At 39.1% G+C, this 27809-nt stretch overlaps 2 protein-coding genes across 22 annotated transcripts in view; both read right to left on the reverse strand.

The window, feature by feature from the left end:
- Positions 1-26444, reverse strand: part of shep (RNA binding motif single stranded interacting protein alan shepard) — a 166484-nt gene extending 140040 nt beyond the window's left edge. For 19 of the 21 annotated variants that reach the window (XM_089466538.1, XM_089466530.1, XM_089466535.1 and 16 more), the window contains exon 1: positions 24208-24492. In XM_089466538.1, coding sequence (XP_089322664.1) covers positions 24208-24438 — 231 coding nt within the window. In that variant the 5' untranslated portion in view covers positions 24439-24492. Of the gene's footprint in view, positions 1-24207; positions 24493-25887; positions 26028-26082 lie in introns of those variants that run through there. The other 2 variants (XM_089466536.1, XM_089466537.1) reach the window with 2 other exon arrangements.
- LOC149269162 (uncharacterized) lies at positions 12561-21121 on the reverse strand. Its single transcript, XM_089467004.1, has 3 exons — positions 21077-21121; positions 18337-19266; positions 12561-16489 (listed from the first exon to the last, which is right to left on the reverse strand). Exons 1-3 carry the CDS (start codon positions 21119-21121, stop codon positions 16481-16483), a joined length of 984 nt encoding a protein of 327 aa, XP_089323130.1. The 3' UTR covers positions 12561-16480.
- Positions 26445-27809: the final 1365 nt, after the last annotated feature.

Consider the following 27809-nt stretch of genomic DNA (forward strand, 5'->3'; position numbering starts at 1 on the left):
TTTGACTCCCTCGATTGTATATATTGTACATATATGAGCTTTGCTATTTAATCATTGCTTATTTAATGTTTCATTACCTCAGTTCACAGCGGAGTCAGCTCATAAGCTTCCATTGATCTCATTTCATTTCATTTCTGCATACGCACTCACAACTTGCTGATTCCATTTCCAAATTCCATAGCTGTCCCATAAATAATATACCCTTTCATACTCTCTCTCTCTCTCTCTCTGTCTCTCTCTCTCTCTCTCTCTCTCTCTATCTGTCTCTCTCTCTCTCTCTCTCTCTCTCTCTCTGATTGAGTATATTCATGCACAATTTCTACCCAAATAAAAGCGAAGTTTATTTCTTTAAAGGTCTCTTCGCTTGTTGCTCTGCATGTCAGCTTTGCCATTGTCATAATTCAATCTGCTGTTAATCCGATTAATTAAACATATTTAATTATGCATTGATCAAACTACTCTCTCAATATTATTATTTTCACTTTTGTATACATTCATTGGAATTTCATTGTCAATTTATTAAGTGAAGAACAGCGCGTTAATTCCATGGCTGCTCTATGCTTTTTCAGCTTGAGGGTCGCGATTTCTTTTGGATTTTCCTTTTTCTTTCTCTTCTACATTAATTTTCACACAAATTTGCATTTCATTAACAACTACAAAGATATATATTTGTATATATACTCTGTTTACCGGCAGCACGCGTGCGAGGGGCGCTTCAGACAGCTGATACGCATCAAGTTGTAGTTGAATGAAAAGTAAATTTACAAAAACTTGCTGCTGCCATCGCTGCGACACAGTTGCCCCTTGAGGGCTAAAAAGCTTGCCAGACAAGCTGAGAAAAAAACAACAACATGAAAAACAACAGCAAATGAAAAGCGGTGCAAAGTCGAGTAGCAAAGATGACAACATGTGGCAACAACAACAACAAGAACAACAACATCTAACTGCACACAAAAAGTCGTGAAGCTGAGACCTGAAGTGGAGCAGCTGACAGGATTGGCAGGCTTTGCCGTGTGCGCGCACAAAAGCCCGCTTCATTATTTTGTTTCCGTTGCCTTTTGTGGCACACGCACACACACACACACACACGCACACACATACACATAAAGCCCTGTGTCGCAGTTGTGCGTATGTAATTTAGTGTAAATTACTTTGAGAGACCCTCGCAATTTTAGTTTTTGACAGTAATTGACAAACACAGCCACACGCACATTCACACACACACATTCACACCCGCAGTGCCCTTTCTGCGTCTGGCAGCATAATTTTTAATTGTATTTGTGCGCCGTGTTATAAACGACGCGCTTCCATTTTACATGCCGAAAGTAAAAAGGTTTCTTTGTCGCTCTGCTTGGCTGCCGCCTCAGTCTCTGCCTCAGCCTCTCTCTCTCTCTCTCTCACTCTCAGTCGCTCAGTTGCTCAGTCCCGCTGTCACAGCCTCTTCATCTTCATCTTCATTTTCTTTTTCTCTGGTGCTTTTTAAGGATATTTTGTGAACCGGAAATGGCAAGCACTGCCTTTTTCTGCTCCTGCTGCTGCTGCTTCAGCTTTTGTTGCCGCCTTTCATATTTTTATTCTTTTTGGGCAGCGCCTAACAAGAATTCATTACATTTTCGGTTGATATTTGCTCTAGTGAGCATGAATTGTGGCAGGGGCGAGCGGGGGAAACGAAATGAAAATGGAACATGACAAGCATTATTCATTGGATTGAAGTATGAGGTAATTTGTAAAAGAAATGAACAATTTTCAAGACGAGCGCACGGCGTTTCCTCAACCCCAAAAAAAGAAAAGAAAAGAACACCTAATGAATAAAATAAGTGAAAATTATATAAAGAAAGCTGCTTTTTCTCATTATGATGAAAGTGATAAGAGAACAGAGAATATACGAAATACTAAAGCTCAGAAAATCGCCAGAGATGTTATCTAGTGAGATAGTCTAGATAGTTTTATTGTTTGCCTTGAATTAAACTCGACAAACATTTCAGCAAATGAAACTTGCAGTGAAAAGTTGTTAACTGTTTTGCTGCTGTTTAAATAACAATTGCATGTGGCATGCAATTTGCAGTTATTTGCCTTAATTTCAAGTGCGCAACCAACTTTCATTACTCGCATAATCAACTGCTGCTGCTGCTGCTGCTCCTGCTGCTGTCGACTCATGTGCATAATTTAAGTCAAGTTAAAAACACCCAACAACAGCATTGAAATACAAATACAAATACAAATATAAACAAAAACAAGCGCTCAGCTGCGAACAACCCGAACAAACAACAGCAACACACCAAATAATCCATTAATGCTTCTAATCCAGGCAATTCAGCTGCGTATTTTCATTTTTCAGCCATTTCTTTTTTTACTTTTAATACCGCTTTTAGTTAAGCCCTTAACTCAGGGGTGAGTGTGTGAAAAGGGATATTATGTGTTTGGGGCATGCCATGTAACAGGCTATAGTTGCACTGGGTATTTTAGAGCAATAGAAGTAGAGACTAAAATAGATCAATAAAATGTTGACGAAAAAGTTATGTAAACGAAGACACAGCTGGCAATTAGAGTGAGCTCTCTTGATATCTCAGCATGTACTCATTAGGGAATTACTTAAATGCAATATAAAGAGAAAGTAAAATTTTATATAAAGTAAGAGACAAACCAGGAAATCAGAGTAAGCTGCGTCAACAGTTGGGAAGAAATTCATTTGAGAGTTCCATAAATATGATATTTAAGCAAAATGTTTTACACAATAAGCCCAAAAAATAATGCGAAATGCTTTTCATATACAATATTATCATTAAGAATGAATAGGGTATATAGGGTATAGGGTATAAAGTTAATGACAAATTTCGTTAGTCAATGGAACTTTGTTAAATATGTGAAAATTCCTCTAACAGTCTATTTCTTCTCTTTTCTATTCCATTCTTTCATTTCCCTTCTCTTTTCTAAATACATGTCTAAACAGAGCATATCCTAGTTAAGTAAAGCTCTAAGTACTAAGGGCCATACTTAGTACAAGTAAACATCTTTGAAAGTTTGAGCATTGAAGCTGAGCATCAATAAATTAGAATAGAAGGGAAGGAAATATGTAATTAATTCTCTATTATCTATTATTATCTCAAAGCTAAACAATTCCTTCTATTAATATTCACTTCTCTCTCCCATTCATGTTTGGTAAATCTTCTAACTCGAATGACAAAGGCAGCTATACATATAGAAAAAAGAGAGTAACTAGCATAGGGTATTTCTAAGTCGATTACTGCTTAGCTAGAGCAGCCTCTACTTATTTTAATTTCAGTTGTGACTGAGTTGCATAGCCGCCGCTTCGTGTGCAGTTAGAAGCGCAATAAAAAATTAAGCACATGTATTCCAGTTATGGGTTAATAACCCGACGGACTGCAGCAGCAGCAGCAGCAGCACCAGCAACAGCAACAGAGGCAGCAGGAGCAGGAGGAGGAGAAGGTGTTGTAGAGGATGCGGAATGAGATGAGGCTGCAGCCTAAAGTCGGTACTTAATATTACTAGCAGCACTCGATGCAGCTGCTGCCGTTGCCATTTAGACAGCGACAGAGCGGGAGAGATAGAGAGCGGTAGAAAGAGAGAGCGAGGCATAGAGGGCAACTGCAATGGCGGCAAATGCAAAATGGCGGCTGCCACATGATGCACGAAGCCAGAACGATGGCAGCAGCCAAGTTGAGCATTGAGCATATGCATTGCATGCATATTAATAACACTAAAAACTACAGCAGCAACAGCAGCAGCAGCAGCAGCGCCCACTCAGACAGTGGAGCAGACCGGGCAGCCGGACAGAGGGGACAGTGGAACGGACGCGCCACGAGCCGTACACTTTTATGCAGGGCCGTTGAGTGTGTGTGAGAATTGAATTGCTTCAAGTGCCCTTAAATTGCCCTCATTACATAGACAAACACACACACACACACACACACACATACACGCTCGCACATACATGCACACACTCACATTTGCCTGACAGAACACTTGAAAAGTGTTGCCACAGCTGCGCTTTTACAAAAAGCCACGCCCACATGACCATAGCCGCCTCCCTAATGCTGCACCCTTACACATGCCACTTTTCATTTCCGGCTTGGTCGGCTGCAGTCGCCCGCCCCCCTTTGCCCTGCCCTGCGTTACCCTTCCCCCCCTTTAGCTAAACAGAGCCACTCATCTATCTACTTATGTTTTATATTTTATCTTCTCGCTCTGCTTGCTTCGAGCTCTGCTTTGTGTGCCACTTTTCATACTCGTTCGCTGAGTAAAGTAAGAGAGAGTATATTGGATTTATACAAGGCTCATCCTGAGACTGGAAATGGGGAATATATACCTATATCAACTGCCTTTTGCTGATTTCTCAACATCGTCTACCAAGGAAGAGCTATTTCTTCAAGTTTTAGAGTTAAGAGAGACAACTATTGAATCTCTGCTGAGCTCGTCTGGAGATAATTCTATTTAAATGGGATATGTCAGCTTCGTTTGTTAGTCTAGTTTTTTTTACGGAACGGGTATGCTGCCGTTGGTTATGCCCAATTTAACTGCTGTTCATTTTTTTAGATTTTCTGCTCATCCTTAAAGGACATTCAACACACATATATTAAGTATACGCCTCCTTCACCACATCTGACCCTCAAAAAATAAAAAATAAACCTCAAGCGTTTTGCCACCTAGCTAGAATTCCTAAAATTTAGCTTTTAAAGACGAAAAGGGTTAAAAAATTGAAAATATTTTATATGGCAAAATTATATAATAAAATATGAAAAATAAAATATTAATATCACACAAAAATTATAAAAATTTTATCAATATAATTTATTTTAAATAAATATGTAAATTTGATGTTTTCTTTTTATTTTGTTCCTAATTTATTTAATTTAATATTAAAATTCTTTTTTTGCTATTACTTATCTCTTCATCGTTCATTGTAAAGTTCTTTTTTTATTAGCTTAAACTAAAATTTCATGCAATTGCAATTCGCATAATGTTTTCCTGTTTCTACTTTTTTTTTTTTTCCTGTCAAGCTTTAACAGAATTTATCTAATCTAGTTTTTCCCCGCTGAGCACTCTTGCTTCAGCTGGTGCTGCGTTCGTCGTTTTCACAACATTAACCTCGCTCTGAGGTCCTCTTGGGCTGCTGCTGAGCACATTTATGTTGACTTAATTTTTGTTGCATTTTCTAAGCATTTGCCAAATTAAAAGCAACACTGAGGACGACAACAGGACCCGTGTCAGAGTGCAAAGTGAGGCTGGCTATTCGAGCTGTAGCCTTTGCCTTTAGTCTGGTTTTTAATTTGCACAGGAATGCGGTCAGAGGCCAAAGCAAAACAACAATTTGCTCCATTCCTCTTGTTATAGTTGTTGTTGTTGTTTTATTTATTTTTTATTCTTTGGTAAAATGCACATTTATAATTTTATTATTTGGCTTTTAATTATTTTGCCGCAGCAGCAGCAGCAGCAGCTAGCGAGCATATAGAACTTAAAGCTTGAAGCGTTCACTCCCTGGAATTCTAATAAAAATAGCTCGGCATAGCTGGAATGTCGACACTCGACATTAGAGTAAACGAAAATCAGGGAATTGCAACCAGATGACGTCACGAATGCTGCACAGCACTAGAGAGTTCAATTTAACCGTAAATACTTTTCGATGTCTCGAGATTGCGAGGAGTTTCAAATGCTGCTGCGGCTATGCGATTCGAGTGGGGTTAAGCTCGGCTGGCAGGCTGGCTGGCTGGATGGCTGGCTGGCTGGCAGACAGCTGCCAACAAGCAACTAGCTGCAGGCAGCTTGGCAGGCAGTCAGTGAGCGAACGAACGAACGAACGAACTCCTGTCCGCAGATCCTTAAAAGCAAATACCACGATGCATCGATGGTAGTAAAATGCCAGTGGGCTAAAACTACTTAAGGGCATGCCGCGACAGAAGTTGGCATATGCAAAGGGACATGACATGCCGAGAAGCCAGAGGGCGGACCAAAAGGAAACGAGCAGCTGACAACAAGAGTGCCAGGAATGTCGAATATGAAATGTGGCCAGATGATGCGCCAAAGTCGGAAACAGCCAAAGGAGCAGCTGCCGGCGCCGACTCTGACGACGCTCTGGATGAGGCCGATGAGGATGAGGACGACGCTTTCAAGTGCACTCGAGTGCACTGGCTAAGGGGAGCGCAGCGCGCAGGAAATATCGAAACATGACTAAAGATGAGGAAGTCGGGGGAAATAAAGAAAATTGTTCAAGTAGCATTCGACTGCCACGCCCAGGGCCCAGCTAAAATAAGAGTTATGATTGTGTATATGCTGGCCAAATGCGACTATTTAGAGTAGCGAGCTGGCCATAAAGCAATGAAAGCAGCAGCTGCAGCCACTCACTGTATCTCACTCTCACTATCTCTCTCTCTTTCTCTCTCTGTCTTTGCTAGCAATTTATTAGCGCTATTTCGCAAAGCAAAGCTGCAATGCAAAGAGTTTTAGCCATAAACAAAGCATTGAAACACCACAAAATCCGAAATGACAAAAGAGTATGATTTAAATAGAGAGAGAGGGAGAGAGAGAGAGAGAGTGTGTGAGAATGGGTGCCAAATAGATATAGATATATTTTCGAGTTTCCATTTCAAGTAAATCAAGTTCTTAAGCAGCCAACGGAGAGACGTCTGACATCTCTTTATACGATCATCCAGCTGCGAGTTACTTATCACAGTCGCAACTTCAAAGCCATTCAGCTAACAAAGCGCAACGTTAGCGACAGCGAATAATGTCTGGCCCTATCAACTGGAACAGAGACAGAGAATGTGATAAAGTCAGCGAGGGGGCGGGAGGGGTGGGCAGAGTGCGCGGGAGCGACAAAGACTAAGCATATTTCCGTCAAACACAATAAGTCGATAAAGGAAGCAAACGGAAAAACTATTTTCCAATTTCGGGCAACAAGAGGAAAAAAAAAGAAAAGTGTATGTAGCCAAAGCAGAGTTGCACATGAGGTAAAAGAAGTTGCAAGCTGCACAAACACAGATATGAGACAACGAAAGAAAGAAGGACGGGGAAAAAAAACTATTGGAAATTTGTAATGGCAGCTGAGCCAGCAAAAGTTGCGCCAAAATGCAGCCGTGGGGGGCGCAGGCGAGGGTCGAGTTGTAGCACGGCAAAGCAAAGCAAAGCGAAAGAGTAGAAGATGAATTATTAGAAACGTATGCAAAATGGCGCATATGCATTAGGAAAAGTGCAGCAGTGTGTGAGGGCTTGCGTTTGTGTGTGTGTGTGTGTGTGTGTGAGATGCGAATAAATCAAATGTTGCAAATGTGGAAAATGCGCTCGTCCATTTTCTGACCAAGAAAGAAGCACAGCGCCAAAGATAACACGAGTGAAGCAGACGGATCCGGCGGAGGAGGAGGAGAACGCGAAGAGACTTGGAGATACAAAAAGTGAGTGGTCTGTGCATGTGCATGTGTCTGTGTTTGTGTGTGTGTGTGTGTATCTTGACTGTGGCACGTACGTACGTCTTGCGTAAAAGTCACAGCTGCACTTTGCTATGTTTTTAATATGCTAAGCACTCCTTTTTGCATGCATTTTACAACACTATCAATGTGAAGGAGCTGCCAGTGCTGCGAGTGCTCGATGCAGCGACAAGTCACAAATGTGCATATCAATGGATGTGTCAAAAACTTTGCCGAGAGTTAATAATATACTACAAATACATACACATACATAGCTATGTATATGTATACATACAAATAGTATATATTTCTATATAAATCGATAGAGCAGGGGGCGTGACAGTCAGCTTGTGAAATCCACTTTGACATCTCGCTAGCTGGCAGGCAAAACTCCCCATGCCCCATCCCCCTCCCCCTGCTGCTGCAGCATTTGTTTTGCGCAAAAATCAAATGCAACTGAGTAGCTCTGTCTATCTCTATCCTCCCTCTCGCTCTCCCTCTCCCGCTCGCTCTTCATCTCTGTCTATCTCTGTCTTTGGCCCATCTCTTGAATACTGATTATGACTCACACTGTTTGGCTGCGCTCGCTCTCTCGCTGGGTAGCTTTAGTTGATGCATTGCCAAATAGAAAATTCCAATACAAAATCAAAAGCAGAAAAATTGCAGCTGCTGGGCTCTCAACTACGTGAGCGTATGCTAGGAATTTTTAATGTAACTGCCGAAGCAAAATGCTAAAACAAAATTCCAGCACAAATAGTTGCGATAGCAAATACTTTAAGTCTGCCAGAGAGCGCCAAGGGACGAACAATAAAATAAAGCCAGAGTGCCAGAGCATCAGAGAGTTCTGCATATGGTAGAACAAAGGATTCGAAGTGTTTCACCAGGCAAACTAAGGCGACAGTGTTGAACAACGAGCTGGTACTCAATGGAATGTGTTGGATAATAAACATTTTTTGAACAGAGAGTGAATCAGGGTAAGAGAAATATTTTAATATATATTGCACATGCATATACAGTATCGATATAATATAGAGAGAGACAGAGTTAGAGTTTGAAAAGAAAAACTGGTCAGTGTTGAATAACGAGATGTGCTGGTTAATAAAGTTTATAAGAGTGTTAGCCATTGAATCAATTCAATATGTGTACAAAATATAAGGCTGTTATAAATATTTTCACTTTCACTTAGAAAACATATCGAATATCTATATTTTATCTATATACCTTTATCATTATCTATCTGATTTTACATATATACATAATCCATATATACATTACAAATTATATATCTATTTATGTCCATCTATACTTTCACACATTATATTTCCAACATTGCATTGCAATCCCATTTCCACGTCCAGAATTAAATGTGGAATTTTACTTACATTTAGCTCCAAAAGTATGTGGAAGCTGCTAGACATTTTACCGCGTGAATATGTGATAAAAATACATTCATAACTTTACTCCTTTTTGCCAAATCCTCAAGCGTAATGCCGTGACAATACAGAAAATACTTTTAGAGCCATATACAATAACCATCTAATGCGACCAAAACATGAGGCAATAACAAACTGTGAAATCTTCTAAATTGCGTGGGTGTGTTGGCTTTTTTTTCTCTCCCTCTCTCTCTCTCTCTCTCTCTCTCTCTCTGTGTGTGTGTGAGTGTCAGCATTGTGCGTTAGATGGAGGTCAATATTATATATATTTTTTTTTTTTTTTTACTCCGCCCCCTATGCTGGAAAGATTTATGCGGAGCACGTTTCATGTGAAAGTCGTCAGCACGTTACACTCAAGAAAATCAGCCCGACAACAGTGTTGTTAAACGCCAAATGCAATAATAGCAAACTTCCGTTTGCCAGCGACCAGCGAACTGGGGAATGCAACAAAGGCAAAGCACTTAGCGGTTTACGTTTGGCGGTTTGCACGCCCAACCGAGAAGACCTCGCCGAAAAACCACTATGCCAGGTTATGGCACGAGGGGCCAAATGGAACCGAATGTCTGTCCGTCCGTCTGTCTACGCAATGGTATGCCCTTCGGTTGTCAGCATTCGTTCGCTTGAACTCAGCCCGTGGCCATGCTAGGATTATGCAGCATTACCCTCACGCCCACACACACACGTACGAGCACACACGCACACGCACACGCACACACACGTGTAGCGAACGTGACAATTTTCGGACAAAGCTAATGATGTGCACATGCAATTCGACAGACAGACAGAGTCGGCGCTGGGGTAAGCTGCCAGCTAAATACCCTGGACTGAACTTTGTTACACAGCTGTGCTTGCCTGATAGACGCATCTGAATTGTTAATGTGAGACAGATTGCTCAAATAGAAGCTCAAGTAAGCAGGCCCAAAAGTATGCAATGGAATATAAATGTACTACGCTTAATGACATGCCCACAAACTTGCCACATCAAGTGAGAGAGGGAGAGAGAGAGAGAGAGAGAGAGAGCACGAGTTTGACACAAAAATATTTGTCAAAATGTCAAAGTTCATCGAGCAAAGGAAACTTTTTAATAAACATTGATTGGAGCCAGCGACAAAAAGGGCAACAGCCAGGCAGAAAAAAAACACTCACACACACACACACAAACAAACATACACAAAAAGAACAGAAGCAAGGCAAATCGAAAATGAAAATGAGGAATCTGTGCGACAAAGAGCAAAGCATGGAAAGAAGAAAAAAAGTAGAACTATGATTATCAACGGCAGCAGCAGCAGCAGCAGCAGCCGAGCAGAACAATGTGACAAGCTCGAGGAGGTGAGTGATGTAGGCGTGCCCAATGTGGGGCTGAAGGCGGCCAAGGGGGCTGTACGTGGCTGAGCGTGTAATAAATTAATGAAAAGTTGATGGCCCTGTCAAAGGCGTTGCCGGAATAACAAAATCAGAAAAAATTGGAAGCAATTCAAAGTGAACACAAAAACTTTTTTCATTAACAAAACAAAATTGAGCAAAAGTTGACGGCAGGACATATATAGGTCTTATAAGGAATATCGCTGGGCCGTTGCCCAAAGATTTGTCACACACACACAAGTACACACGCACACACAGAGTGTGCATGAAATGTCAACAAATGGCGGCTAGCAAAGTGTTGAAACTTGTTTTAATGTTAATGACTTTTCATTACAAACGCACAAATGTCGAGTGCCGAGCTTTGCTCTGTGTGTGTGCGGGCTGCTGGTGAGGCAGGTGGGCGTGGCAGATTTGTAACTTTGTATGCGGCTTGTTGACAAATTGCTGAACATATATTATATGCCCCACACGCACACACACACACAGACACACACACATAACGGACAGCAGTCGACGATGGCCGAATTGAATAAATAAATAACGCATTACGCATACGCAGCGTACGACAGAACACTGAATGTTACTTTAAGGCTACGCAATTTCGTTCTGTTTGCAGAAATATGTGCAGCAGTGTGCGCTGTCACAACGTGGCCTCACACACACACACACACACGCACATTTCTCTGGGGCATACACTTCAGTTTGAAGTCTCGTCAACGGCATGGCAGGCATTTCTCGACGCTGCGCTATTTTTACCATTTTAGGTTAAAATACTTAAGCCAAGAGGCAAACAGGCAGGCAGGCAGCCAACGCGTCATGTGAGCCATGACAGCAACAATAAACACACACACACACATAGGCGCTGAGGCACAGCAGGAGCCAAGCGCTTCAACTTGGTAGGGCTGGCGAAGGTAAACAAGCTGAGGCGGAGGCTGAGGCTGAGGCGTCACAGCGTAGCGAATCTCAAAAGGCTGCTTGATGCCAAAAATAATGCGAATAAAGCCCCAATGTGATATGCAATTGGAGCACAACGAAACGAGCATACACTGCACCAAACTGAGGCTGTGTTTAGGATCAGGCACAGGCACTGCGCGAAGTGGCTTAAAGAAATTTGTGCAAAAAGCAAAAAGTTTAAACCAAATTTGAGCGAATTAACTTAATAGGGAAATAAAATATACTTATTTATTTATTTTTTTTTTTAATATTATAATTTTATAAATTATGTTTTTATTTGTATATTATATAATATTATTATATTTTTTTTTTTATAAATTATATTATTATTTTTATATTATAATTTTATATTATTATAATTTGTATTTATTTAATTTTATAAATGATACTTTTATTTAGAAATTATATTTATTTTTAATATTAAAATTCCATAAATTATTATTTTTTAATTTATATTATATTTATAATTTTTTATATTAGAATATATAATAGATTTTTTATAGATTTTTTTATTATTAATATTATTATTTATATAATTATGATTTTTATACAGCAAACAATTTGTATATTCTGTTAGTCAAAGATTTTTCTATCTTTTTATTTATTTGATATATGTTTAGTACATCATTTGTGATATTGATTTTATATACTCTTCAATTAGCTATAATTATAAATTCTTGCATCCGTTTATATTTCAGTTGCTTTAAGGCTTCCTTATCTTTAGCATGATAATCATATATTTATGTAATTTTTGAAGTTTTTTTTTTTTTTTGTCTCAAGTCAAACGTATTCTCATATTATGAAAACCCTTTCAAAGTTAAGGCAATTTACCTTTAAAAGTCACTTAAAAGACCTCCAAATGCTCGTTAAGTAGCCCGCGCACGAAATGCAACAAAATGTAGCACAGACAAATAATTTTTCACACACTAATTAACATGGTGCGGGTTTACACCATGCTCCCAATTTTTCAGCAAAAATACATGCAACACTCTCAATTTAACATTTGTTGTGTAATGCAATTAAACCAGTTCAACATATTAGAGTAAAACATTTTCAATTACACTTAAATGATTAATAAATTAAAGGAAAAGCAAATAAAATAATATTTTTGCATATGTGTATATATACATTTATATTATGTTTATGTTAGCTAACTAAATTGTCTAAGCATTAAATGTGCTCCGGGAATGTTTTCATAAATTAATTAAAATTTAATTGAAATGAACTCCTTAGGCAAATGGAATTTATAAATACATTAGATAATAAAATATTCAATGAAAATAAATTAATGGTAGCTTCAATCACAGAAAATTCTACTCTTATCTAAGACACAGTTTATTTGTATTATGGATAAGACAAATGAGGGAACTGCTTTACTTATATATAGCAAAACTTTTGCTTTTCTTTCTTTTTTTGTGGGCATCTTGATTAGTTATTTGAACATTTGTTCAGCCTCAAATCGCATAAAATAATTACCGAGCATGAAATTGAATTGAATGAAATGCCATTTCATGCAATTGCTAGCTAACTTTTTAGAGTATTTTTCTCTGAGCCCGACAAAAAAAAAAACTGGGAAAACAAGCAAAAATATTGTTGTAAATGGGGTATAACCGAGTGCATGCTGCACGCTCAAAGTTCTAAGAAAGTTTGCAAAAAGAGTAAAAGAGTAATATGTAAGGAGAAATATAGAAGATTTATAAAAGAAAAACTATTTTTTTTTTTTTTATTGAAGGTATCGAGAATAATCCATTTTTTTTTCAAGTGCAATTTTTCTGCAAGTGTATTATTTAATATAGATGTACATAATAAAATTTTTATAATCATATAATTTTTTACATTATGTAAAATACTTTACTTAATATATAAATATATTTTTGTTATGTATTATTTCTAATTTCGATAAGATATATATTTCGCTTATAAAAATGTATATATTTCGACTTTGATTTAGCTAAACCCATATACTCATTTTGCAACTCACAGAGAGGCACAAAAAAAGCGAAAACTTTGTCGCCCTCGTATGTATGTGGCCGGCCTTATGTGTGAGTGTGTGTGTGTCCAGCAGTTGCAACTTTTTTTCTTTTCGTTGGAAAATTAATTAAATGTTCGCTGGCATTAAATTGCACAACTGTGAACATGCATGGAATTAGTTATCAGCTAGCAAATTCAGGGCACAGACCAGCTTTATAAATGGCCGGTTGGCTGGCTCAACAGGGTCCAGGTCCAACACTCCCTAAAACCAGATGACGCACGGCCAATCCAAATCATAGCAAATGTTACATTAAATTATTTAATATAAGAGATTTACTAAATATGTATATATGTATATATATTCACAAAATGTTAGCTAAGCCGAAAAACATTTGTGAAAACAGTTTGCACTTTGTTTTAGGGGGGAGATATGGAAAGGCGGCTGGGATTCAAGAGTTTTTATGCTGTTAAATTTGCTGGAAGCTGGACAGACAGCTGAAGAGATAGACAGAGGAGAGAGGGGAAGAGAGAGGGATCTACTTGGGGTCACACAGTAAATTGCAAATGATGAAACTTTGCCCATCATAAACGCCATTTTATGTTAGCCAATATGGCGTCGTACACGTTTCCTGCCAGCTCGACTCGGCCCGGTCAGGCCAGCCAAGCGGCCCACTCGAACAAATGTGCCAGGCGTAAATTTTCACTTTTTAGTTGGGCCAAAACTTTTGCAATGGCATGGAATATAGGGGGGATGGGGGGCGCATTGGCCGGCAGGCATCAAGCGAATTGGTTTTATAGGCTAGCCTACACTAATCGCCATATTTCTGCATCAATAACAATTACCAGCGCAGCTCTCTCTCTCTCTCTCTCTCTCTCTCTCTCTCTCTCTCTCTCTCTCTCACACTCTCCCACTCTCATCTCATTTGTTATGCAAAATTGTGAGAAGAAAACACAGCGCAAGCAGCACATCAAAACTTTCAACTGGAATTTTTCCGCACAATTTGCTGCTGAACTTTGAACTTAACGCTCACTCGAGTGGCTTTAAATGCAGCACTTGGCTATCAGCTGGCTGTTGGATTGGGCCACTTAACCTCGTCAACAGCAACAGCAGCCACAGCAGCAGCCATTGAGGTGCCCAAATGTATGTCAGCTGTTAATTAGCCGCACTTCAGCAGGCCACAGCAGCAGGAGCTAAAAAAAAAAATAATAATAATGCATATTCATGGCTCAGCCAGAGGTGTGCGTGCAGCTGTGTGTGTGTGTGTGTGTGTGAGAGTGCGACACGTGATGGCCGCAAAATAATATACAGAAAAAAAAAGGAAAAAAAAAGTAGAATGAACGCTATGCGCCCATGTCACGCATACGCCACGTGAGCCGCGACACGCTCTTTCACTTGAAAAAGTCCTTGAAACGCTGCCAGAGTGGGGCAAATCTGTGTGTGTGGAGTGAGTGCGTAGCTTACCTTAGCTACCACACCACCTGCGCCAGACCCCCCCAAAAGCTAATGCTAACCCTTGCGTTTCATGTCACCATCAACAACTTTATTAATGCATGTTTTGTGCACAAGATCAAGCGACGGCGATTGCGCGACGATCGCATAGTGCAAGCAGCTATTTACTCTTACTTGGTACAGTACAAAATTAAAAAGTGTTTTATTATTCAGATTGGCTGTAGTAAAATAATTAACAGAGATTTGCTAGATAGATACAGGCACTTAAATAAGTGTGGATAGTTATATTTAGCATATGGACTAGAGGGGAGCATAATTGAGAGAAATTTGGTGTTAAGCAAAGGTCAAAAAGTTGTTTGAGATAAAATTTAGAGGGCATGGCATATATTGTGGGAATGGAAGCTATGAGTGGAGGTGAATGAAAGAGGGAGAGAAAAAGTGAGATGAAACAGTATATAAGTATTTTTTTATTTTTATTTTTTTAAATTAATTTTCAATATATTATAACTAAATTAAAATTCGCTTGGCTTTTTGACATTTTATAAATATTTATATTTGGCTTTGCTATATATGTTGCATGGAAAAAATATTTCTAAATTAATTATTAATATTTTATATTTAAAGAGTCTTAGTCTAAGTTCATCATAGATCTATATGTATAGCTCACTCATTCAACTTCGAACCTTCGAGCCACTCTGAGTATGACCCACAAAAAATCAGAAAAAATCAGCTCAGCATAGCAGCTCGCTAATCTCTAATCTGGTGACCCGAACTACTGGGAATATACCTCTAATATACTCAGAGACCAGTGAAGCACACATTACACTTTTAGAATTCGCTATAGCTCAAGCACTTCCTATTATAAGTGCAAAAATACTTAGCTTATTTGGATTCTCTCATTTCTGTGCTCAGCAATTCGATCTGAGCTGATCAAATCTATACCAACTATACATTAACTCAAGCTCATTAAATATCTCTCTCATCTATGCAATTCGTTACTCTTACAAAAACCCAGACACAATTAAATATTCTTTCTGCTATTTTACCATTTCACAGCATTCGCTCAAATCTTCAATCTTCATTTATTAAGCTCACTCGACCGTAACAATCAATAACTGTTTTGGCCTTTATTTCAAATTCTCTGTGTTTTGTTTTGTTATTTTTTTATTTTATTTTTTTCGTAGTTTTTAATTATCCTAAGAGTACAACTAACAATCAGCATAAATTAACACACAACTGCAGTTCGGCTTCAAGTATGTGAAAAATAAACAAGTGAAAGAACAAAACGAAGAGAAAAATGTTTATATGAGTCGTTTAGTTTTTTTCTCCTGTTGGGTTTTTTTTCTTACTTGCTTTCTCGTTGCTTTTGTTGTTGTTGTTCATTTTGGATCTTTGTGCTTATTTGTATTGGGGCATTTTGCCAATTCATTTTCGCTTCGAGTAAAATTAATTAGAAATCAACAAAATGAGCATAGGGCGAAAAGGAAAACGAGAAAATATATAGCAGCGCGAGGGAGAGGGAAAGAAACAGACAGAGCCAAAAGGGCGAACGCTTTCCTACATAAATCTCAGTACGCCTGAAATGGCCAAATTAAGCGCATACACTGTGAGAAATCGAAATGCACACAGATAAGTAAACAAGCAAAAATATTGCAGTTGGGCAAAACTAACTGCAGTATACGAAATTGGTTAGGTTTCTTTATAAATGAAAGTAAATGATGATTATAGATTATTCAACTTCAAGAGAAATGTATAATATTCATAACACTATATATAAATTCCCAGGTCTATATTTCAGTCTAATTACCTTTAGATATTCCAAAAATCGTAATCTTAAATCGTCTTGTCTTAGAGGACAGTCAAATACATTAAAGACAAACATAAGCCCAAAATCAGCCAACCTGCAGGACATTGTAGAAAACTAATATACACTCTTCTCACTTTGCGAACGAGTATAGTCAATTGCAATTTTTCAGTTTAAAAAAAGCTCAGGAGATTCTGGATAAAAACAAAAAATAAAGAATAGAAGAAATAGAAGCCTGAAGAAAGCAATGAAAATGAATGAATACTTTATTAAATTGCTCAGCTGTTCATTTGTTTATATTGCTGCTGCTGCTGTTGCTTCGTCTTCTTCTTCTTCAGCCCCCATATAATCATTGTAGTCATGGCGTTTTGCTATCATAGCTAAAATATCTAAGTAATTACTCAAATTTGATGCAGCTGAGACTCAAGCTGAAACGGAGACTGAGACAGAGATAAAGCTGAGCTAAGGTGTTGCGAATCAGTGCACATATCTCTTGTTATTGTTGTTGTTGTTGTGTATAATAAATAAATAAATAAATAAATATATATATCTTCTCCTTCTCTCTCTCTCTCTCCTTCTGGCTTGACAGCGTGTCATTATCAACGTCTGCCCCAATATTTGTATATAATTTGTCTTTATTGTCATTGACATTAGGCACATTTGTTGCGGCGATTATCTGGACAATCTTTAAGTGGGCAAACAGCTGACGCTGCTAATGACAGCTGAGGCACTGCAGAAGGGGGTTGCACGAGAGCCGAGCTCTGGACTATTGCCGTCCAGGATATTAGATTGCGGCTGACATTTCTCGACTTGGCTTGGCCTGCTTTGGATTGCTTTGCGTCCGCTTTGGCTCGCGTGCTATATAATTTGTTTGGCTCGACGGCAAATGAATGCAAATTGTTTCTTGTGCGGCATTTTTAATGAGCAAGCGAAAGAGGGAGGCAATAGAAATTTCGGATCATGGGTGTTGGAGGGGAATGGAGTATGTGGCTCTTGATATGCTGGCATGCAACACCTCAAAAACATGAAACGTGCGAGAGTGAGTGGGTTGGGTAGGTCAAAATTTACACGAAGAGCTTTACAAATTTTAAATTTTATAAAAAAAAAATCATAATAATATAATAATAATAATACTAACATAATAATAATAAAATTATAATAATTAAAAATAAATAAAAATAAAAAATTAAATAATTAAAAATTAATAAATAAGTTTAAGCATTTTCTATAAAAACAATATGGAACGCTATAGGAAAATTAAGTAAGTTTGAGTGCTTTATATTTTTTGACATTAAATATAACTAAAATATATTAAGAAAGTTGTGCTTTATGTTATCGATAAATATATCGATAGCCATATTTTTGATTTAACCTTAAAAATATATAAAAATAAATAAATGTTCTTATTTCCTCATTCAACTAGCAAGACCTACTTCAATTTATGAATTCCTCAACTTTTTCTCCATGCTTACTTTATATACATTTCAGTCCATTCCGACAAACTCAAAAAACTCCAACAGCTCCACAGTTCACAATAAATTCTGAAAAAGATTATTTCTAATTCCACTTATTTTCCACCCCGTGCGACGACAATCAAAAAGCTAAATAAAATCCAACACCTTAACAATGGATAATAAATGATAATGAGTCTAGCGACGACCCAGATGCAAGAATATTTATAGACATTTTACAGGAAATGTTCGGCAGGCGGCAGGAGCAGGGGCAGGGTCCAGGACAATCGGCCAGGATACGCGTAATTATTTTAATATTTAATGACTGTGAAAAATCTAAAGAAATAGAAAACGAAAACGAAAACGAAAAGCAGCGCGCGATGAGTGCTTATGCAAATGAGTGGAGAAGCAAACGCGGGTGGATGGCGATGGAGGGAGCGATAATTGGGGTCTGGGCCTGGGTGCTGGACAAGATTGGGCAGATGCGACTTACCACTGGCACGGGTATCACACAGTAGACACAGGGATGGCCAACAGCAGCGGCGGCAGCGACAGTTGGCAGACCGTAGGCGGCGGCGTTTACGCACAGATGATCCGTTTTAAATATCTTTGTTGGCGGCGGCTGGGCAATCAGCGAGGATGAGGCGCTCGAGCACGTGTACAGCGTCGATGTGGACGACGTCGTGGCGGCGTTAACAGTGGCGCCTCTTAAGCTTGTTGTTGCTGTTGTTGTTGCTGTTGCTGTTGTTTGCTTTGGCTTGGCAACTTGGCTTGTTGCTGCTGCTGTTGCTGTGGCTTCGCTTGTGGGCGGCGGTGGCGGTGGCGGCAAAGCTGCTAGGGTCAAGCAGGAGTTGCTGCTGCTGCTGGTGCTGCTGTTGTTGTTGTTGTTGCTGCTGCTGTTGTCTACGCTGACCGAGGCGTTAGCCTTAGAATTTGTTAACAAACTTTCTGTTGCTGTTGCTGCTGTTGTTGCCGCTGCTGCTGCTGTTGTAGTTGTTGGTGTTGTTGGTGCTGTTGTTGCTGCCGCTGCTGCTGTTGTTGTTGCTGCTGCTACTGCTGCTGCTGCTGCTGTGGCTTCTTGCTGCTGCTCTGTTTGCACAACTGTTGCCAACTGTTGACCTGCAGCTGTTGCCTCGCTCTGCTGCTGCTGCTGCTGTTGTTGTTGTTGTTGTTGCTGCTGTTGCTGCTGCTGCTCCTGTAGCTGCTCTGGCTGATTGAAATTAGTTAGCGTCAATGTTGTTGTGGGCAGCGGTGAGGTTTTTCTCTTGATTGACGCAATTTTAATGGCTATTGATGTGCACGTTGATTGTGAATTAATTTCCACTTTTCGCTGCCTTCCCTCTCTCTCGCTCGCTATCTCTCTATCTCTGTTTTTCGCTCGGTTTTTATTTTGCTTTTGCTGTTTGTTTGGCGCCTGTTGTTGCTATAGCCTTTAGCCTCAAGTATTTAATTTGGTTGCTTGCTTTTTGCTTCTTCTTCTTTTTCTTCTTTTGTTTGCTGTTTATTTGCTTTAATTACAACGAACAAATTCGAATCAAATTTGCGCTAAGTAATTCTTTAAACGTTTGAGTTTTTTATTTTTTTGTTTTAAAAACATTTACTAATTATATTTTTCGTTTTTTATTTTTCTAACACTGAACACTGAAGAGTCTTTTTTTTTTTTTAAGTTGAAATGTTTAACAATTATAGTTACTAAAGGACACAGAGACTAAAATATGCAAATTTTTAATTTAATATATTTTTTAAGCTAAGCTTGTAGTTTTGCGCTAATTTAATTATTTTTTTTTTTTTTTTTTTTTTTTTTTTTTAGTAATTCACTATATATTTTTTTTAATTTTCTAGTTTAAGCTTTAATTTTTAATTTATTTTTAAATATATTTTCTTTATTTTTCAGTTAGTTTTTCACTCACAATTTGCGCTATTTTTTTTTTTTTCTTTTTTATTAATTTTTTTTAGTCAATTTTTTTTATTGTCTCTTGTTAATGCACAAAATATTTAAAACACTTAAGTTTTCAATAAATTTTGATTTATTTTAGGAAAAGTTGTTTTTAATTAAAAACTTGTAATTGAAATATTTTTTATTAAAATAATACTGTAGTTTTTTGTTAAATAATTTTTAAAAAGTTTTTTAAGGAAATATTTTTCAACTTTTATTTTTTTATTTTGGAGTTTAAAACTCGTTTCTTTTTATTTAATTTATTTTCAAAATTTGCGCTTTTATTAAACACTCACGATTTTGTATTTGAAATACAATTCTAGGGACTTTAGACCTTTAGCCAATATCTCGTGTTGCTAGCGTTGAGCAATTGTTGTTGCTGTTGTTGTTGTTGTTGTAAATAATACTGGTGATTTGTTGATTTACGATTCTTTGCGGATTGCCCGGACAACGTTCAAAACACACTCAGTTCACAGTGCCTTCACTTTTCGCATCGACTATGGACAGAATGTACTCACAATATGAATATTACGTATACGCCACGAAATTAATTATTCAATTTTTGAAATTAAATTAATATTTAATTTTGATTTTATTTAATATTTTAAAATTTTTATTTGCTTTATTTTTTTGGGAGGCGCAAACACAAAATGGCGACTACTTGTCGGAACTCGACTGCTGGATCAACTGGCTCTGCTTGGCTTGGCTTAACTTGACTGGCTTTTGGCTTTGGCTTTGGCTTTGGCTTCAGCTTCGGCTCGGCTTTGCTTGGCTTTGGCGGCTCGCTTGCTGGCTGACTGACTGGCTGGCTGGCTGGCTGGCTGGCTTACAGTTCGCTTTCCGTTTTGCGAAAATGAGGAAAAGGCGTTTAACTTAACTTGACAATCGTCGAATGGATTCTGAATTTCTCATTGAGTAAGGTTGCATGTTCAACTTGTGCCCAGCCGTTTGGCAGCCAGTCGGCGCCAGCGTTCGGCTCCACCCGATGTGGCGTTCGTGCAAGCCGGCAAAAGCCGTTTCGCAGGACTTTGCAGAATCCACAAGCCGGCGCATGCGTTGCACGCACTAGGCGTGTGTGTTGCACGACTCCCCGCCGGCTACATTCAGCGGGCTGCACAAGCGACGGCGTCCTTAGCGACGCATGCAACGAGCGAGCATGTGTGTGGGAGCCAACAGTACAGAGAGAGAGACAGATGGAGAGAGAGACAGAGAACGAGAGAGAGAGAGAGAGGGAGCGAGCGAGCAAGTGAGTTAGGGCATAGTCGAGTTCAGGCAACACGTTTTTGGTTTCCTTTACGTTCGCGTCCAGCCCAATGCCGAGGCGTAACCAATTGAAATGCATCTCGGCCTACGCGAGCCGCAATTACCTTAACAACTTTGCGTTTGGTAATTGTCAACATTGAATTTAATCAGAAATTACGACGTGCTCTCCCATTCATGCCCTAACTACTGCCCAGCTCCATTCAGCTGCCCCAATCAAATATAATTGTATATATATTCGTGTATATATTTATTCTTGAACAACTTGCTCAAACTCAAATATCCTTCACTCACTCTGAAGTTTGAGCAGCAAACTCAAATTTTTGGTGGCCAAACTTAAACATGAGCTGGCGCATCGAAAATGCGGCAAGCGGGAGTAAAAGAAAACACGGCATGCAACAAGGTGAAGAGAGTTGCCAAGAATAACAACAACAACAACAACAACATGAAGAAAACTGCGAAGAGCTGCTTGGTCAGTTTTAGTTTTGAATTGATGGGAGAGAAGATAGAAGCGAGCGTAATCGAATGATAAACATTGAATAGTTGATGATATTAAATATGTACAGATATTTTATGATGTATTGTTATTATGATTAGGTTAAAGACTAGTTAGATAGATCTGTTTCAGTATATTTCATACAAGCTCATACCATTATATAAGGTATCATATGATTAAGAGAAAGAAATATAAGCAAATCGAAGTCTTCGTTAAAATTTAAGTAAATTGCCTACAAGAAGAGTCTACAAAGAGTTTATAAACGAGAATTTGTGCTGTTTGGATCATTTCAGAAATACACACAGACCATAAAAATGTGATCACATAAGAGCTCGTAAGTATTCGTCAAGTGCTTCTCAGAGTCCGCATATAAGACTAACGAGTCACACTGAGAAAAAAGTCAGAGTGCGACAATTTGAATTGACCTTCAATGAAAACGATTTCTCTGAGAAGAAATCGTTTCGTTTCTTCGGGTTTTTCTGTGTGTATGTATTGGTATGTGAGCGAGGAGAACCCCGACAGAACTCGCTAGACATAACAGCGTGCGTGAGTGTGAATTTGTGCATGTGTATGTGAGAGGGAAGTAGTTTGCAAACACTTCTCCGTTATCCTCTACTTACTGCTCCTCATGGAGCGAGCGTTAATCGGATCGATCCCGAAACGACGATCTTTAAAGACGAAAACGGAAAGAACACGAATGTTCTTGCTTAGAGTGTGAGAGGGAGAGAACGAGTGTGTACGATTTTTTCCGTTTATCTCCGAAGCAGATATGGAATATGGGAATGATAAATCAAGCAGGAGTCTTAATAGCAATAGCTAACGAATTTTATTTATCGATTATGAAATCTGCCTCAAAAGAGCGCAGACTGAATGTTCATTGTTCATGATTTCTTTTACAGTTATTCACAACTAATAACTTACACTTTAACGACTCTAAAGCTAAGTTCAAATATTATAAGCCATAGACAATTGAAAGTCCAATGCTTTAAGCTTTCTCACAATCAGAATGATATATATGTACATATAAAGAACAGAATGATATATAAATTTATATAAAAAAGGTATGATATATATTTATATATGGAGACTGTTTTGGCTAGGTGAAAACTTCAGCGCTGACTAAGCGGGAATGTTTACAATTTTGTATTTTATATTCCGTTCTTTATTCTGCTTCTTTTTTTGCAGTTTTACATTTTTATTTTGATGTGGTCGGCATTGTTGTTCTTGTTGTTGTTGTTGTTGCTGAAAGCTATTTAAATGGAACGCTCGTGGAAAGCAAAAGCAACGCCATGCGGCCATTAGAGGATGCCAAATAGACGTCGCCACAAAGCAAAGCAAGGCAAGCAGTCAGAGCCTCAGCAGGACACGCAGGTGGCGCAGGAGGCGACGGCTGGGCGGGATGGCAGGGACCATGGCAATGCCTAAAACGCAGCCAGAGAGTTGCCCGCCGCATTGTGCGGCAACATTACTGAATAGTTTATAATACAAAGATATATATAGCTATATACATATATATATATACATACATAGAGGTAGTAGAGCTGAGAGAAGTTGGGCCGAACAGCTTACAGAATGTAAAACGGCCTTTGTGCGTATTTTTTAGCCATTTGCAGATGCATAAAATATGCCCGAGCATTATGCAATGAAATCTACACACAAATTAGGCAAAACAGCAAAAAGAAGAAGAAGAAAAAGAAATAATAATAGATAGAGAGAGAGAAAGAGAGAGAGAGAGAGGGAAAAAAGAAGAGCTGAGCCATTTTTTAGATTTATTTGAGTAATGATTGCAGGTAAGCTGGCAGCTGGCTAAGATTAGGCAAGCTGTGTGGCCTGCAAGTGTCGGAAATTGATATGCTGGCTGACTATGCGACTGTGTGTCTGTGTGTGTGTGTGTGTCAGTGTGACAGCAGCATAGAAATCCGTATCATTGCCGGCGCAAGGCAACAGCAGCGGCGGCAGCAGCAGCAGCAATTTTCCACTCAAATGGGCCAACGCTGCGTATGACACATGTCGATTGCACTGTGGGTGTTTGTGTGTGTGTGTGTGTGTGTGTGTGTGGCGCCCCCTTTCGGCCAAAAGCGAGACTATCGTGCCCTATCAGAAGTCTGAAATCAGTTAAAGAGGCAAAAGGCAATGCGGCAAAGGGGCAACGGGGCAGAGGGGCTAACGCCAACCGTTTTGAATGAATGAGCTTTGCGAGTGAATGAATGAGTGACTGCGCGGTTGCCAGCTTGATTGCTTGATTGATGCAGTGATGCATTTGATTGATCGAGTGATTGATTCATTGTGGAGCTGGCTGCGTACAAGCGACTATTTAAGCCATAAGGAGGAAACAAACATTTATTTTATATTTACGATTATTTACAGGCAGAGAAAAGGGGGAAAATGGGGATAACATAGAATATCCATAAATATCTACAGTTAACCTTTCACTCTTCGAAAACTCTATTGACCAAAATCAATTGATTTCACACAAACCCCAAATAGTAAAACAAGTTTGATATATCGATAACAGTATCGATATTAACTTTTAACAATTTTGTATATAAACGGAAAATCATAAAGCATGAAAATAATTACGTAGTCACATTAAAACTCAATATATCAACAAATTTATCGAAAATAAAGGCACACTAATTTCTATAAAAAAAAAAAAAACATTAAGCACTTACATTTGCATAATTCTGTGATCGTGGCATCTGCGGCGGCAATTGCTGTGAGTTCGGTGGCGCCCTCATGTGCACAGGTGCGCCGCCGCCATGTCCGTTTCCGCCCCCTACCACCTGCTGCTGCTGATGCTGGTGCTGGTGGTGGGGCCCGCCCATTGGCTGTTGATGCTGCGGTTGCTGTTGCTGTTGGTGTTGTTGGTGCAGCGGCGGCGCGGGGCTATAGCGTGGATGCATTGCAAATGCTGCTGCTGCTGCTTCCTCAATCAAATTCAGGCGCGACGAATGCGACTGCAAAGCAAATGGCACATTAAACGTAACTGATAAGCAATAGCAAGATTGGGAAAGTGAGATGGACAAAGCAAATAAGCAAACGCAACAATAGCAACGTATAACAGTTGAAAGCAAACGATATGATAATTATGACACTTTTTGTCGGACCGGTGTCAATGATTTAGTACTAAATGCAAGAGCACGACTGCAACACTGGCACTGAAATGTGCAAACCACTACATACATACATGGTATGTAGATTTAAATGCTTGGCAATGCATTTATTTATTTATCTAATTTTATATTTATTTGCCTGCCTTATTTAATATTCACACTACGCTTTGCGTTTAGTAGCATTTCTGCAAGCACATCGGCAACACTGCATTTAGTTTCAAGCGGTTTGGGCTAGCTGTTATATTTTATTTCGCTCTACACGCTCTTCTGATTGCGTCGCCATGCATCACTTAATAAGAGCGAGAGCGACTGTCCAGATCATTTGCTCTCTGTCTAATTTGTAATTAATTGCAGCCGATTTATGCTTCGAAGGCGGCAACTATGTTGCTATACCATGCAGCATGTGTAGAATTTTATAATGCATATCATTTTCTTTTTATTTTATTTTTACATAGTACAAGCACACACACGGCTGAGTGACCAATGGTATGGCTTATAAATAGCTCACAGCCAAGAATTTTGCATTTTTATGGGGCCAGACGAATGACCAAACACACACACAGACACATATGTAAACAAATGGCCCAGACGTTGACCGGCAAAATTCAGCAACAATATTGACTTTGGCTATGCGCGTTGCCTATATTCTGTTGGTACTTTCATTAATTTGTTGCTTACGCTTATTATTATTGTTGCTTATTAAAAATACGAATTACAGTGCGCCAAAAGGACAATGACAGCGAGCAAGAGCGAGATAGAATGCTCAAGAGCGTAAGCGTATGTTGTTTGCTTGCTGTTGCTTGCTGACAGCTGCAGTCCGAACTGAACGAGAGAGCGTAAAAGAGAATGAGAGACGACAATGAGCCGAGAGCGTATGCCGGCAAAAGCAAAATGAAACAAAACAAAAAGAAATAGTAAAGCAAGGCAAAGCAAAGCACGCACAACAAGTGAAACACACGCTTGATTTTGCTCAATGGTTTATTTGATTAGATTACTTTGCTAAATATAGCCAAACACATTTATGTTTTTCTTTCAGGTAGTGTGCTTCAAACATTTTAGAAATATGCACAAACATAGACACACACCTACACACTGACACTAATTTTGCATGACTGTCAAGCAGTTGGAGAGTGCCACTGCCCCTCTGTTATTTGTTGTTGGCTTTTCGTTTGTTTTCCTGTCTGTTATTCTCGGTTGCTTTGTGCTGCTTATTTTGTAATTTTATGCAATGTTCAATACCTAAACTATTTGCTATCGAGTGCAATGACATGCGATAACAAAAACAGAAACAAATTTGAATTCGCTTTCAATTAGCTGAAAATTGTTAATTTGTTTAGCCGCGGCGAAATTGTTACGACAGCGACGTCGACTGCAACGGCAACGACGACGGCGACTGCATTAATGGTGGGTGGGATTGGTTTGGTGTATGCTTACTATTGAATGTCAGCTGTGCGCTGCTCTTGTTGCACGTTATAAGTTGATTACGATTACGAGATTGAGGCTTGCTCACACACACATGCACACAGAAGGCACTCGCGCGCGCCCACACAGACAGAAACTGAGAAATTGACTCGACCGCACTTCGCACTTGACTCCGAGCTGTTGCTGCTTGTTGATTGTTGTTATTGTTGTTGCTGTTGGTGCTACAAATTGTTTGGTTTGTTTTTTCGGTGCGGGTGCGTAATGAATTTTTATTTATGCAAAAATTTACAACGACAAAATACCTTGCGCAGCGAGCGAGCGAAAAAAGCGCAACACACACAAACCGACAACGGCGACAGCGAAACGAAATGTATGCGAAAAGGTGGTGGATGAGAAACGGCAAAAGCAAAAACAGTCGCGGCAAATGAGAGAGAGACCCAAACTGAGCGTTGAACAATGTGAGTGCGCTCAAACAAAGACAAAATTGTGTTTGCGTGCTCACTCACTTGCTCAGCTGCTGCTTGCTTGCTTGCGCTCTTTGTACACGCTCATTCTCTCTCCTTCTCTGTATCGGTTGCTACAGCTGTGGGGCCGGCAGCCGGCAAAAGCAGAAGTTTTGCTTTTGTCGTTGTGCACTTGTTGTTGTTGCTGTTTTGAAAAGGCAATCGGCGCAAATAGAAATTTAAATAATTCAACAAATAGAAATAGAAACTAGCTGCGCTGAGCTGATTAAATGTGTATGCTTGTATATACAACACATATGTATGAGTGCATATAAATGTGCATGGCTCTACTGATGCTGTATACAGCAGCTGCTGTGCAATATGGGGTGACATATCAACGAGCTTTTGGCTGGGGCCTTTGGCGGCATATTTAAAATAGGATCTGCGCATTCAATGCATTCTTTTGATTAAAATGAAAATCAAAAGCTTATAAAAATATTTGATTAATGTCAATTTAATTTTAAAATGTATGCTGCGTAGCAATTTAAGATTCTAACCTGATTGCGTTTAATCAAGGAAATCACTGTCAGTCATCTGCAGCTGTAATTGGGCTGATGCCTTTCTCATTTGACTTCCATTGTTTTGTAGAAAAGATTCGTATTGCCCATTACGTAAATACAGTCCGCAATAAAATGGAGGGCAAAGCTCTCGGCACAATTTCGCCAGAAACTGTTGAGACAGCAGCTCGGTGACATTTTGAAATATTTAAATAAAATTAATATTCTCAACAAGTGCGCAACATAAAAGTGCGACACCCACACATGAGCATTATCCCGGTCTACGCCTCCTATCCCCGGCCCGCATATCACCCCTCCAGCATCTACGTCATTGGCACATAACAAAGGACTAAAGGACTAAACAAATGATGCATGACGACAACAAGCAGAACAAGTGACACCCACTCTCTCTATGCCTCTCATACTCTCAGTCACACTCACACACATGCACACACACGTACAGTGTGTAAACAATGCTCTCTGCATATGCCTACAACAATAAATTACAACAACAATGGCGGCAACAAAGTCAAGCGAAATTTGAAGAATGAGCAAAATGAGCAAACAGCAGCAGCAGCAGCAGATGAAGTAGAAGGTGAAAGGGAAGGGAAATGGAACAGAGCAGAGAGACATGCAAAGAATTTAAATTTATCCAAAATATGCAAATTTAATGACACTATCTTGATATGCAAATGCCAAACGGCAGCAAAATAGAAGAAAAATGGCGTACCAAGAATAG

The sequence above is a fragment of the Drosophila arizonae genome, chromosome 4, assembly GCF_054131065.1.
Source record: "Drosophila arizonae isolate 15081-1271.41 chromosome 4, UAZ_ARI_1.0, whole genome shotgun sequence".
Classification (NCBI taxonomy): domain Eukaryota; kingdom Metazoa; phylum Arthropoda; class Insecta; order Diptera; family Drosophilidae; genus Drosophila; species Drosophila arizonae.